At 38.9% G+C, this 13,579-nt stretch overlaps 1 protein-coding gene across 6 annotated transcripts in view; it reads left to right on the top strand.

Annotated features, from left to right (window-relative positions):
• LOC104328300 (AT-rich interactive domain-containing protein 4B) overlaps positions 1-13,579 on the top strand; it is a 91,687-nt gene that overhangs the window by 42,440 nt on the left and 35,668 nt on the right. For all 6 annotated transcript variants that reach the window (XM_075412322.1, XM_075412331.1, XM_075412321.1 and 3 more), the window contains exons 7-12: positions 17-108; positions 2,374-2,512; positions 6,024-6,103; positions 7,351-7,424; positions 8,249-8,394; positions 12,933-13,005. In XM_075412322.1, coding sequence (XP_075268437.1) covers positions 17-108; positions 2,374-2,512; positions 6,024-6,103; positions 7,351-7,424; positions 8,249-8,394; positions 12,933-13,005 — 604 coding nt within the window. The remainder of the gene's footprint in view (positions 1-16; positions 109-2,373; positions 2,513-6,023; positions 6,104-7,350; positions 7,425-8,248; positions 8,395-12,932; positions 13,006-13,579) is intronic.

Genomic DNA, 13,579 nt, shown 5'->3' with positions numbered 1-13,579 from the left:
TTTTTCATTTCAACAGACATTAGATCAGCTTCCACTCACAAATCCTGAACACTTTGGGACTCCTGTTATAGGAAAGAAAACAAACAGAGGAAGGAGATCCAATCATATGTAAGTTCAACATCTTTGTATCTGTGCTGTCTGTATTCAATTCTGAAGCTTTCAGTGTGTGTTGTTTTATTAGCTGCATGTTAAGGCTTCTCTTATTCAAAAACCAGGAAGCTATATGAAAAGTGTTGTTTAGCACTCAAACTGAAAGCCTGTTTTACATGTATTGTTGCATGCAAGAATTACAAGTCTTCGTGTAATCAGTATTTAAAATAGTACCGGGTATAGGCAAGAGGTTTTCTTCTTGGTTTTGTTACTCAAGTAAAAAAAGAAAGTGGCATGCCAAGTGGAAATGTGTTGTTAAGCTATATTCAGAAGCTTCTCTGTAGTAGAATATTAGTAGTACAAATGTGTTGGACTCAAACTAAAGCCATTACAATGCACTCTTTGTCCAGCTGATACGAAGTCTTTGTAGAAGGTACTAGAATCCTCATGTGGACCTTTGGTTTCTTGTTACAAGGCCTCTGAAGGGCTTTTAGAAATAGGTGAACAGTATTACGGTTTGCAGCAAAGTTTATTGACAGAAAAAGAAAAAGCTCAGGAGTGTTGGCTGGATTTCCTAGGTGCCAAAATTCTTGGTAGTTGCGATCTTGAAAAATCAGTGTTAAATACGCCACTGACTGTTGTTTGTTGTTTGTGGGTGGGGTTGTTTCTGTGGTTGGGGGAGTGTGTTTGGTTTGGGTTTTGCTTTTAAAAGTTTTGAGGTGAGAGTGGCTGGGGTGGGAAGATGGTTTTTGTGCTTTGATTACCCTTTCATGCTCTGTCTTTTTGACAGCTGGAAATAAATATTGCCCTGTATATGTAGAGGTACTATAAATTTACTCAGTTATTGACTTACTAATTTGTGATGTATTGAAGGAAAAAGCTGGAAGAAGCTAGCATATACCACAGAGAATGTGCTTGCAGCATCCTCGGTGTCTGTGACTGGGTTGTTTTCTCTGTTTCACTAACTGTACAGGACATTATTATGGTATAACAACACATTTCTCTTTATCTTGTTATTAATACTGACTGAACTGAGTAAAAAGACAAATGGCATAGATACTGGTATGACTGAGCTAGGTTACAGTCTATCTAAAATAGTCCTGGCTTTCTCTCTGGTGCTTGACTTCTTTCTCTTCCCACAAGAGATTCTTAAACCCCAGAAAGCAGCCTGAAAGACTTTCATACTGTATTTTAAAAGAAATCACTGCTTTAAAAAAGGATATGAGGGGGAACCCAGTGCTTTATCAGCAGTGCACATGATGATGTAAAATTAGGGTAGGGAAAATGAAACATAATAATTCACCTTAGACTGTGAAATCAGTTGTCTTCTGTTACACAAATGCAAACCATGAGCCTTCTGTTAATGTCGAACTTTGTACTCAAAAGTACTTACCTGAAAAATGGAAGATAGCTTTTAAAGTTCTGCTCGTTGTGCTCATTGGACACGCTGTGTATTTTCTGAGAATTAACCTTCAAAATGACTAGTAAAAAAATTATATGTCTAGAGAGGCAGGAGTGTTGAGTTTTTTATTTTTTATTTTATTAATCAGTCGCATGTAATTTTAGTTGGAGCAGTTTTGTGCATTTAGACTTCCCATATGGTTAAAACCAGGTCCAGCTTTGCACTGGAACAGTCTAAACAATGAGCTAGAACCTTTAATGAAAATGTATTAGCACCTTTGCCCATCTGCTTACATTCCAATACTTTGGTCAGTGTGAAACTGAAACAGTCATTGAAATGCTTCACTTGCACATCTTGAAAAAACTATTTCAGGTTAAATAGACTTCTTTTTCTCTTTGTTGTTCACCTTCGTAGCTGATGTTTCTTCTTCGGAGATTTGTCCTCTCTCAAAATAGCTTTTTATTCTGTGTGGCCATTAAAGTAAAAGCATAGAGACATTAAGAGAAAAACCAAAACAGTTTAGTGTAATGTTGGTCCAAAACTACAACTGCAATGGTATTTGTGAACAGTGCTTCCCTAGGGCAGAGTTCTCGTTTTGATTGTCCGGACAGTGCGTTTCTGTCCCTCCGTGGCGGTGCTTGGTGGTGTGTTGTTCGGTTTTTGCATGTATGACATGTAGATGTGCATTTCTGAGTTTGTAATGTTTGAGTTGTTATTATATTATCCTTATAAATACTTATATTCATTTTTATCCTAAAACACTTAACAGGGAATTCAAGTCACTGTTATTTGTGCCTCTTTGACAATTAGCGTTGGGTCTCCGGTGATTGTAACAGGCAAGTTTTGAATAGTTGAGTTTTAAGTCTTTTTCTGTTGTTTAGTCCTGAAGAAGAATCTTCATCCTCTTCCAGCGATGAAGATGAAGATGATAGGAAACAAAGTGATGAGTTATTAGGAAAAGTTGTGGGTGTGGACTGCTTCAGTGTGGATAAAAAGAAAGCTCTGTGGTTTCCAGCCTTGGTAAGAGTTTCATCTTTATTTTAATTTTGTAAAGTTTCATTTGTTTTCTAGGCTCTAAAGAAAGGTGGCCTTTTTCATTTTTGGTGGGTTAATCTATATTTTTATTAGACCTTAATATGTTTCTTCAAATTGAACTGTATCATAATAGTCAAAAGAAATATTGTTTATGTAAAAATGTTTGTTTACAAAAAGTGATTGCTAACATGGCTTTAGTTTTTCCAAACAGCCAGAGCTTATTGACCTAATTCCAACTCAACAGTGTGTTTAGTGCTACTGAACTAAAGCTGTGGTAGGTAATAGAGAATTGCAAATGAATTTCCTTTAAAATAACATTGTAGTCTTTTAGTACAAATTTTTCTACCAGCATTTTGTATCTTCCTTTTGTTCTGGCTTAAAGACACTTTTTTACAAATAAACTTGTAAAAAAAATACTACTGTTAGTCTAAGGATTGCATATAGACTGACTGATACTTGGAAATCAGTGTACTTCTGTATGTGGTATCTTCTAGTAACATGCTTACTAATTTTTATTTTTTTATTAATTGTACATATTTGAATTATTTCTCCCTGGCAATGAAAGCTTAAAATATTTATGTACTTTCAGGAAGACTTGTGCTCTGCTTTTGAGAAGATTCTGCACAGTAACGTTTAACTCTTCTTAGTGTGTGCAGTAGCTTTCAGTTGCAACTTTCTATTTGTCACCGCCTGTGTCTTGCGGTACAGTCCAGAGGCTTTCCAGCAGGACTTCTTTCAGAAAAGTTGCTGGGGGAGAATGAGTCATTGAAGTCATCTTCACAACAAGGGAGAGGGCAGAATATACAGCAAGGAGATAACACGTTAATGACAGAGAGCTTTCAGTAATAGACAAGAAAATTGAGCTGTTCCTTTAGTGAAAGCTGTCATCGGGATTGATGCAGCGTCACCCACCTCGCAGTTGCACCCTGGGAAGCGGTCGGTTGGGCTGGCCTGGGCTGGCGTGTGTCACGCCGTTGGGTCACCCTTCTGATCACGCTCGTGGCGGAGAGCAGTTTCCCGGCAGCTCTCTGGTAGGCGTTGTGCATGCGTGTGGCGTGTAGTCCTACTCAGGATAGCTGTGGGTCAGGCCTCGTGAACCGAGTTGTTGCTTGTGCTCCTGAGGTTTACTAAAGCTGCCATTACTTCTTTGGCTTTCGTTTGGAGACTGGAATAGCTCGTTCTTCGTGGAAAGCTTCCTGCAATGAAGGAGAAGCAGCAGGGGGATAAAGTTTGAGGGTGGAGCTCCTTAACTCTGAAATAGCTTATCCTAGATTAACTGTTGTTTTAGTAATCAGGTTTATAGCTCTGCAAATAACCATCATATTACATTTAACCTGAAAGGTTGTGCCAAAGGATAGATTTATGCTCCAAATAGCTGCCTTTTTTTTTTTTCAGTCCCCTCCCATGTAGCTATGCCTCTCCATTCTTTTACTGTATAAGTAGATTACCTCTGCTATGTCAATAAAGTAATTTTATATTATCACTGGTGAATTTTGCTTTAACTTTATATTATGCAAATTGTAATTATGTGAATAATACAATGAAAATTTAGGTTTAATATGCTGAAGAATGCGTATCTCAGACGTACTTTGTTACTAGTGATAGTGTGTACAGATATGCTTTGTGTATAAGCACAGAGGACATTGTGCAAGTTTATTATGTGAGAAGAAGTTCAGGGGTTAGTCTAAACCTTTACAGCAGGTAACAGTTAAGACAGTTAAGATTAGTAGTGGAAACTGACTACTTTGGATATCAGTCCTATAACCAGATAGCCTGTCACTTATAAATGCAAAACTGTAGAGGTCTCAATTAGGTGAAAACTATTTTGAGGACTCAGTGACTGACTACATGTTTTTAATCCTGCACACATGGGTGTTTTTGTTTTTTTTTGTTGTTTTGGGTAGGTGGGTGGATTGAGAGCAAGGGCTACCTATAATTGTAAAAAGGCCTGGCAGTTGCTCCTTATGTCAAGGGGTGTGATTTAGTAAGCCTTAGAGCACTATTTAGTTTTAATGTGTACTTAAAGGCTTTTGGAAGGTGCAGTGAGGAAATGTGCTTGCAGCATTTTCAGAAAATTGAGTTTACATAGGATCATCTCTCTCCTCCTCCTGTGGCTCCAGTGGAGTTTGTTTTGCAAGGAAACCGAGAAAGCTTGGTTCAGGCAAAATTGAGGTGATGTTCTGTGACGTAAAGGCACTTTGATGAGGTTGCGGTAAGCTGTTTTCCAACCTCTGGATGGTTTCCTGACTACTAAGATCTTGATGCTTGTAGAAAACCAATAGCTGAAGCCCGAAGGGCCTTTCTCCATCTTCAGGGAGCTGGGAGATTGCACCTGTCTGTTTCACAGGGGGGGGTGATAATCGCCATCTGTTATCTTGATCCTAAAACACTGTTGCAAACTATACTTCAAACTGCATTTCAGTGAGTAAGTTGTAGTTTTGTAAAAATTCATTCTCTGTAGACAGTAGAATGCAGTGAATTTGGAGATTTAGGCTGCTAAGATTTATTTTTCTTGAGAAGCAAATTTAACCTATGCTCTGTGATATGCAACGCTATTTCCAAATCAGCTGGAGCTTTTAACTTTATGTTCTAAAATGCTATATGGCTGGTGACCTGTGCAGGGAGGAAAAAAACCCTTTTGTCATGCAGTATCTTTGTGTGTTTTGTGGAAAAGGCAGGACTGAAAGCAGTTGGTGTAAGAGAGAAGAGTGTTTTACCAGGGTTAAATTAGGGCTGCAGTCATTTGCTGCTCCTGGAGGTTTCGTAGCAGCCAGAAATTTCTTAACTTCCAGGGAGCTGCACACGTTTTGAGAGGAGAGAGATGAGTGATGAAGAGCATTGTTTTTCTCTTCTGCAACTCTGGAAATTCAATATATATTTTTTTTATTAAATTCCTGGAGCTTTTTAATTAGTGACTTGTATACTGGTTTAACCAAACTTAAAGAGCTTTTGAAATTGCAACAAATAATTAATGCGTTGTCTCAGTGCTAGACTTGATTAGTCTACTTCTTGAACTAAAGAACCTGCTATAATACTTGTACTTGAGGCACTCTCCTAGGTAGATAACTTACGAATCCTCCATTGTAAAATTGCATTTTATAAATCCTGTATACCTTTGGTTTTGAAACTGTATGTGGTTACATCCTTGCAATTTCTGGAAGTTTTTCAGAAGAGGTCTCTGAACTCAGGTGGCAGCACTTGGTGAAAGCTCTGTCCTTTTAGGATGTGGAGCAGAATAAGATGTAGTGGCATGACAGGCACTTACCTTTGTCAGAATACTGTTCGGTCGTAGTCTCTGGCAGCAGCTGTCAGCTGAAGCAAGCATGAACTCATGCGTTCAGTAATTTCAGGAGGTCATCGCTCCAGTGTTTTGAGGGATCTCAGTGTTGCTAAAGAGAAGTGAGCCCAAAAGGTTTTTGAGAAGCATTGGTATATGCTGTTACTCTCTTGATTTTCCCTTTTCTCTCTAAACTTTGCATTTGTAATATCTTTGCAGGTGGTTTGTCCAGATTGTAGCGATGATATTGCAGTGAAAAAAGACAATATTCTTGTTCGCTCTTTCAAGGATGGCAAATTGTGAGTAGGAATGTAGAGTCTGATAATTGAATAAAATCTGTACCCATCAAGTGAAATGTAGTATGAGATGTGTTGGGTAAAGTATTCGTAATATCAGTAAGCTCAGTAAATTTCTGCAAAGATTTTTCTGCTATTTAGAAAACTGTAAACAGCCTACATGATGATGAAGTTAGTCTTGAACTTTGTCATCGTTAATAATGGGATGCACAAATCTATCTGTCTTTAGATTTAATTTCCTTGTTACAGTGGTGGTAAGCAAAGCAGTAGTTTGTGACTTCGAAACTGGCCTGAGACTTTCCTGCTCTGGCTGCAATAGAGCGCTGCTGTTGAGAGAGGGGGCCATAAGCTTGCCCAGCTTCAGAGAGGGGTGGGTGGTGGTGTGTGCGTGCAGACACATACACCACACGCACGGAAATTCCCTTTCTTGTTTCGAGGTAGTAAGGCATACGTTTGTCTCAGTCTAGACTACAACTGCATGTTGTCAAGTTCTTTGAGAAGAGCTGTAAAGGGGGCAGAAGGGGGGTTGACGGATGGTTTTTATTTTAGAAGTTGAAGCTATTTGTTGTGCTGGGTTTGTTTTAACAGAATGCTTTCACAGAAAGGATATTGCAATATTTAACAGTTTAATTGCAGTTTAATTACTTACTAAGTCTAGGCTATCGCTTTACCATCTGATAGTTATTCGGGTGTCAGTGCACGTCACTGGAGAAACACACATAAGCATCTGCACACACAAGCACGTACCCCCACCCCCCAGAGCTGCAGTTCAGATTTGCTTCCTTGGATATGGCCACAGTAGAAATTAAAAAGTGCTTTGTTCTTTCAATTTGGAAGTCTGTCGTTTCATACTGACAACTTATACTAGTAGTCATTTTACGTTTTAAGCAAGGTAGGGTTTTGTTGTTTGTGGGTGAGTAGTTACTTGAAAGATTAACATGAGGTTTTTGTTAAGTAGTATATATTTGGGAGATTGCAGAAACTGTGTGTTAGTGGAAGAAGAATGCTTCCTTTAATATGCAGTAAATGCATATGGATGGTCTAACCAAATTTATGTAGAAGTTTTGTTTTTAATCCACTAACTGACTAATACCTATCAGACTAACACTATAGAATTGTCAAGATGTATTTCATATGCTGCTTCTGTGTGTTTAGTAAGTGTATTATAGCCTTAGTGATAGCTCTGTATTACACTGTCAATTTAGCTTTCAAATATTTAATTTTTTTTTAACACTTTCTGAATTATCTAGCGTTTCTGTGCCAAGAAAAGATGTTCGGGAGATTAGTGATACTTCACCAAAGCCTGACGCTTTGTTAAAACAAGGTAAAAATAACTTTTTATGAGAAAACACGTGTATGTATTTACTTTGTTATGTAAATTGAACCACATTTGTGGTAGATTGGTTTATGTCTTAAAATACAGGATCTTTTCCTATAGCACAGTGTATTGAAGGAGAACATGTCTGAAAATATAGAAGAACTTTTTTTAAAAAACAAACAAACCAAAACCCTACACTCTACTGCACTTGTTTTGAGCGTAGGCACGCCAAACAAAGGATATAATCATACAGCGCACAGTGTCTTTATAGGTTATTTAGTATTCGGTCTTCTGCAGTAGACCTTCATAGAGTTATTCTCAGTTATAGTACCCCTAATAGTTGTAAGTAACCTTTATGCACTGTAAAGAAACTGGGATTGTGGATTCATTTGAAAGTTTAAGTTTGTGTGATCAAACTCTTCGAATTAGCTTGTGCTTATTTCTTCCTCCTTCTCCTCCTTGTTCAATATACGTAAACAACAGTGTAAACCTATTGGAATAGGGGTTCTCTCGGTTGAATTTTCATATATGCCCCAATGCAGAAGGTCCTTATTTGCATCCGTAGACACTAACGTAGTAATAATCCTAATAATAGCTCTGAATAATTCAGTGTGCAGAGAATACACTAGGCCAGTTTGGCTGCTTAAGACAAATAAGGATGGACCACACAGGGCTGTTGTTGAGGTTCTTTGAATTTGGGGGTGGAATTGTTAATTAGCAGTCTTTCCTCCTCCTCCCCTCCCTCCCCACCCCCGACTACTTTTTTTGATTAAAACATTTGGTCAAGCTGATACTTCCTGCGGTGCTAACAAATGCCGGTCCTTTTACAGCTTTTGACCAAGCCCTTGAATTCCGTAAAAACAGAACTGTTCCAAGTAACTGGAAAACAGAATTGAAAGAAGACAGCTCCAGCAGTGAAGCTGAAGAAGAGGAAGAGGATGAAAAAGAAAAAGAGGACAACAGCAGTGAGGAAGAGGCAAGTGAAGTTAGTAAAGGGCTTAGACATACAGCTGATAAAAATTAGCAAGACTGTACCATTTAAGTAGGTCTTTTTGACATTTGGGAACATCTGTCTATGTTGCTGATGTTAAGATGTTAACATAGGCAACATTATTGCCTCTCAGCTTTCAAAATCTTTATTCAGCAAAGATCAGTTAATGTGAAAATACCAGCTTGAAAATCTAACAGATATCTTTGAGTCACTAAGCAAAAAACATGTATTCAAAAGACTGAGTTACTAGGGACTAATGAAAAATAAAAATTAAAACTCAAAGGAAGTTGCTGTTTTAGAATCTTTCCCAAGCTGATTTTAATGCAGTGGCAGAAGGGGCTGCAGTACCTACTAGAGACTGAGCAGGATGAAGAACGGTAGATATGGTGTCTACTGTCACATGCATGTTGTTTTTCCTAAAAGAAAAAAGGTTCCCTTCGCTTGTGTGTATTTCTAAATGGAACTTATCTGCTAACTGTTAAAGGTCTGGCTGTCTTCTAACTTGGAAGACCTGTGTAGCTAAAAAAATTTTGAAGTTGTCTCTGATAAAGGATATGCGGTGCTTAAATATTTTTTTTGTTAATTTTAAAACAAAGATCTCTTTCTGTTTTCTTTGCAAACATCAGCAATTATGTCATGCAACTGTATGTAAATCCAGATTGGCCTTTTCTTCACACGTGCTGTTTCAGTATTGGAAGGCTAAGGAGTTTTTTCCACTGATGTAGAACTTTGGGTTTCTTAGGGTGATGTTAATTCCTGGTCTATAATGTCGGTCATGGCCCAGATGTTTCCAGTTTGTAACTCACCATCCCTCCAAATAAACAGTTGTTTGCCCTCCTGTAGTAATGCAGTCTGATGTAGTGTGCAGAAGGGTGTATTTTCCCTCTGCAGGTTGTCTTGCATCTGCTTTACTGGGTGTTATGACAGTGTTGATTTATTTTCCCCTTTGTGGCCGTGGAGCGAGTTCTGTGCATGCTAAAATCATGCTGCTGTAAATAGCTGCTCACATAAATGATGATAAACTTTTCTCCTGCCTATAGAGCTGTTACGCCAGTACGTACGTGTGACATAACCCACACTCCAAGCCCCAGGGTAGTTCGCTACTTTTTACGCAGGAGCGCTATCTGAAGACGCAGCTCTAAGCTGTTACTGACCTGTGTTCTTGACATACTTGAAAAATAAACCAACCTAGGCTGGCGTGGCCTTGCTGTTATCTCCTCTTCCCTTGTGTCGTGTCACCCTGTCCTCCTTCCCCTTCTACCTTACCCTTTCCTGCTCCCAGTTCGCTGTGCTGGGCCTACAGCTGTAGGCCCTCCTGTAAAGCAGATACTGCAAGTAGTTTGCACTGTGTTTTCTCTGCTTCTAGCTGTAGAAAATGCAGTTTACTGGTTTTGGAGTGGTATAAAATAAGAGATTTTGAAACCTTTAGATAATCACCAAAGAGTCTGAGTTGTCATACTTCTTTCTTATCCTGGTCTACTGAAGAATTGCTTCATTACAAGCTATCTCGCTGGCTACCCTGATGTAACGAAGCGAAAGAGCTTCCAATCAAGGCATTAGCCCGTGCGCTCCTCTTCCACCTTTCCTCTCTCTTTTGTCCTGGAAGTACGGAGTCCTACCTCATGCTTGGTTTTCTAATTATCTGTTCTTTCCTCCCAGCCTCTTGTCCAGAAAAAAATGAAGACAAGAGGAAAGAAGAAAATTAGTGGCAATAACTTTTATTTCACAGCTGGCGGTGAGGCTGGAGGGGCTTTTGAATCTTTTACTTCCTCTGTACCTTCTGGTGGTACTCAAAATCTGTATCTACCATCATCACTTTTTCTCTCACTGGGCTTTGAGAGCTGTTCTCTGATTTGTTATGCAACTGCCAGTAATTCAGTAGACTGAAATTCTCATCAGTAGTGGAATTGTAAAGGACAAACTGAACTGATTTGGGTCTGAAGTGGTTGTTGCAGGCCTTTCTCCAGTCTCCCTGGAGATCGTGGCTCTGTCATACCAGAAGATGGTGTTCCATCTTTTACTCATTCATTTCTTTATTTTAAGATTTGTTGGGAGACTGCAAAGGTGTGAAGTAAAATCTTTGCCACCTGTCCATGCTCATGAGTTCGTCCTGCCTCTTCTTTAAGCTCACAGGAGGTAATCCAGCTCTCATCAAAAGTTGTAAAGCCCAGTTTGCAAGGGGCTGTGGTCTGCTTCGTATTTTGAGAGCTGAGGAGTACTTCCTTGGGCTCAGCACAATTCCTGAACTTTCTGACCAGGTTGATGTCCAGCCATGGGCATGATGAATGTAAACAGGTTTGTGCCCATGTGTGTTGGCATACAATCCTTATCTAGTGATCACTCCCTCACTACTCTTAGGTGAAAAATTCAGTCTTTAGGTGCGGTGTTTGTAAATACTTGAACTTGTATCCTTTGTACACCTTCTCTCAAGCTCTTAGTTGCATGTGATGTTTTATGAGCTAGTCTTTCCATGTGCTAGATGTGAAGATGTCATCTCAGGCAAATATTTTGGGATTCACTGTTGACATCTCTTGTGATAATTTCTTCTCCAGTATCCAGTGTTTGAGTCACCTGCTGAACAAGGCAGTTTCTTGAATGGAGGCAAAATCTCTTTTTTTTTTTTTTTCTTTTTTTTTTCTTCTCTCTCCTCAGTGGTTGATGACATGTGTGCCTTTTTTCCACCTGCCTTTGAGAAGTTTCTGCAGCCTCCTCTCTCTCTTTGCCCCCCCACCCCCCCAATTTGTGCCTGTAACCTCCTGGCTATCAAGCAGCATCTCTTCTCAAACAAGATCTGTGGGCCTGCTCTTGGGACTTTGTTATGCACTTGCAGATGCTTCTAGTGCTTTCCAGGACGTGAAAAATTTTCACTGGTGGCCCTCAGGCCATCCATGGGGTCATGGTACCCATGAACCAGAACAACAACAACAGAAGGACTTTTACGTATGTCACCACAGGCTTCATATATAGGTGCTTCTATCCTGTATATGTATTCACACACAAGCCTATAGATACATAGGTGCTCCTATCCTATGTAGATTAGGAGTTGACGTGCAAATCCTCTCTACTTCTCTTCTAAGGAGAGAAGATGAGTTGTCTTCCCCCCACCCCGGTGTCCCAGCAGAGCTCAGAGCAGGCTACTCCCAACGAGTAAGGAGAGCCTGGGTAGAGAACCACACCAAATATTTTCGATGCGTTTCTGTTGATAATGATACCTAAACAACTGTTTCAGCATATTGTGAATACTGGTTCTTCATTTTTTGCCTGTTTGCTATGATATGTCCTCCAAGTGCATTTAATGGAGAAGAGTAAGTATGGAATAAGAAAACAAACAAACAAAACCACTCACTGGTAATAGTTACAGCCTTCCTGGACTTTATTTTCAGCCATCCATCTCTTTGTTAAATAGCTTCAGTGGAAGTTATGGGTTTGTTTTGTTTTGGTGTTGTGTTTAATAATATTCTGTTTCTATCGATTTCTCAATTGTCTTACTATAACTTTAAAGACAATATATTTTTGTCCTCTAGCTTCAGGGTAGGTGAAGCTTTTATTATGTAGTACAAGGAAACTGTTGAAGAATGGAAAAGATAAACATGGAAGGAAAGTACAGGAAAGAAAAATAATTTCTTTTAGATTTAATGAATAACTTTTACGAGTTATTTCTGGAAGCCTGACAGTTAGCATTAAAAAAAAGTATGCAGAAAATGAATCAACTTACATTTGGCATATTTTGAAGTAGCTTAGTCATCAGAATTTCTAAGAATGCTGATTGTATTAATGTCTTATTGCTACTGTTGTGGCAAGTCACATTTTCTAAGGAAATTATAAGGTGTTGTAAAACAAACATAGTGCATTGTTACAAAACTCCACTGCTGATTAATCCAAGTAAATCTAATACAGAGGTTTATTAGTGCAATGACCTGAACATCCAAAATACCTGTTGTTGTTTCAGTTCTGGGATTGATCCCGCTCAGCAGCGTGCAGCCAGTACCCCGTGGCAGTGTGCGTGCAGTGCCATTGCCTGCGGTTTGCCAGTACTGTGGATTAGAACTCCTAAGAAAGTGCAAGCACCATTTGCTCTTTCACTTCATCGCTGAAAAGGGACATAGAGTATCCAGGCATCAAGGAGTCACTTAACTGCAGTAGAAGCAGACCTGAGATTTCTGATAGAATCTCTTGATCGTTAAGAGTGGTGTCTCCCAGACTGTCTGTGTAAATGGACAGAATTGAGAATACATCTTGATTTATGATACCACTTGTGATACCTCAGTGATCAATCAAAAATCCAATTTCAGTATGTCTTTACAGCTGTTGTTTTATACATTTTGAAAAACCGTTTGTCGTTTATACAGCTTACCTCAGTGTGGCATACCGCAGAGAACGTGTGTCTCTGTAGTATCCTGCTGCTGACTACAGTAAAACAAACTTCGAACATCTGCCCTTGAACTATCACTGCAGTACGTTTCTTGATGAAGGACTGGAACTCAGAACGGTGATAGTTTTCTTGTGTGCATTACTTTAAACAGGAGGAAATAGAGCCGTTTCCTGAAGAACGAGAGAACTTTCTTCAGCAGTTATACAAGTTCATGGAAGACAGAGGTAGGCATTTTAACCTTTGGCCTGTAAAAGCTGAAGATAGATGTATTGCTAAGGAGTACTTTAAAGAATTGAGTCTGTAAAGTAGTAGAGCTTTACAGTTCAGTTTTGAAAACCATGAGACTGTATTCATCACTTCTGACTTCCCTGCTATTTAGAAGATAAGCCTACCACTTGACTCTTCTCCTAAAAGTCACTTCTTCCTGTTTTCAGAAATAAATGGATAGTACCTCATATATCCTTGTGTATTTTGTCCTGTGTACTTACAGTGTGTGTAATAAAGCTTCTAATATCCTCAATCACATTAATGTACATGCTCAGTTTAATAAATTTAAAATGTTTAAATAAAATTTAACCACCCCCCTACTTTTTAGGATCATGGAAAAAAGCACTTAGTTTGTGCTATTTTTCTTGTGTGAATCCTGATCACTTAAATGCATGAGCATTATCTGTAAGGTGGATTGAAATGTTTTTAAAAGCAAATACCATTTATATATTAAATCTTTACTAAGTGTTTATACACTGCAAGAAAAGTACAATGCTTGTGGAGGCAGGGATGTAGGTGTTTGTATTTAAA

This window comes from Opisthocomus hoazin, chromosome 2 (assembly GCF_030867145.1).
Source record: "Opisthocomus hoazin isolate bOpiHoa1 chromosome 2, bOpiHoa1.hap1, whole genome shotgun sequence".
Classification (NCBI taxonomy): Eukaryota; Metazoa; Chordata; class Aves; order Opisthocomiformes; family Opisthocomidae; genus Opisthocomus; species Opisthocomus hoazin.
This window is presented reverse-complemented; position numbering and strand designations above follow the sequence as displayed.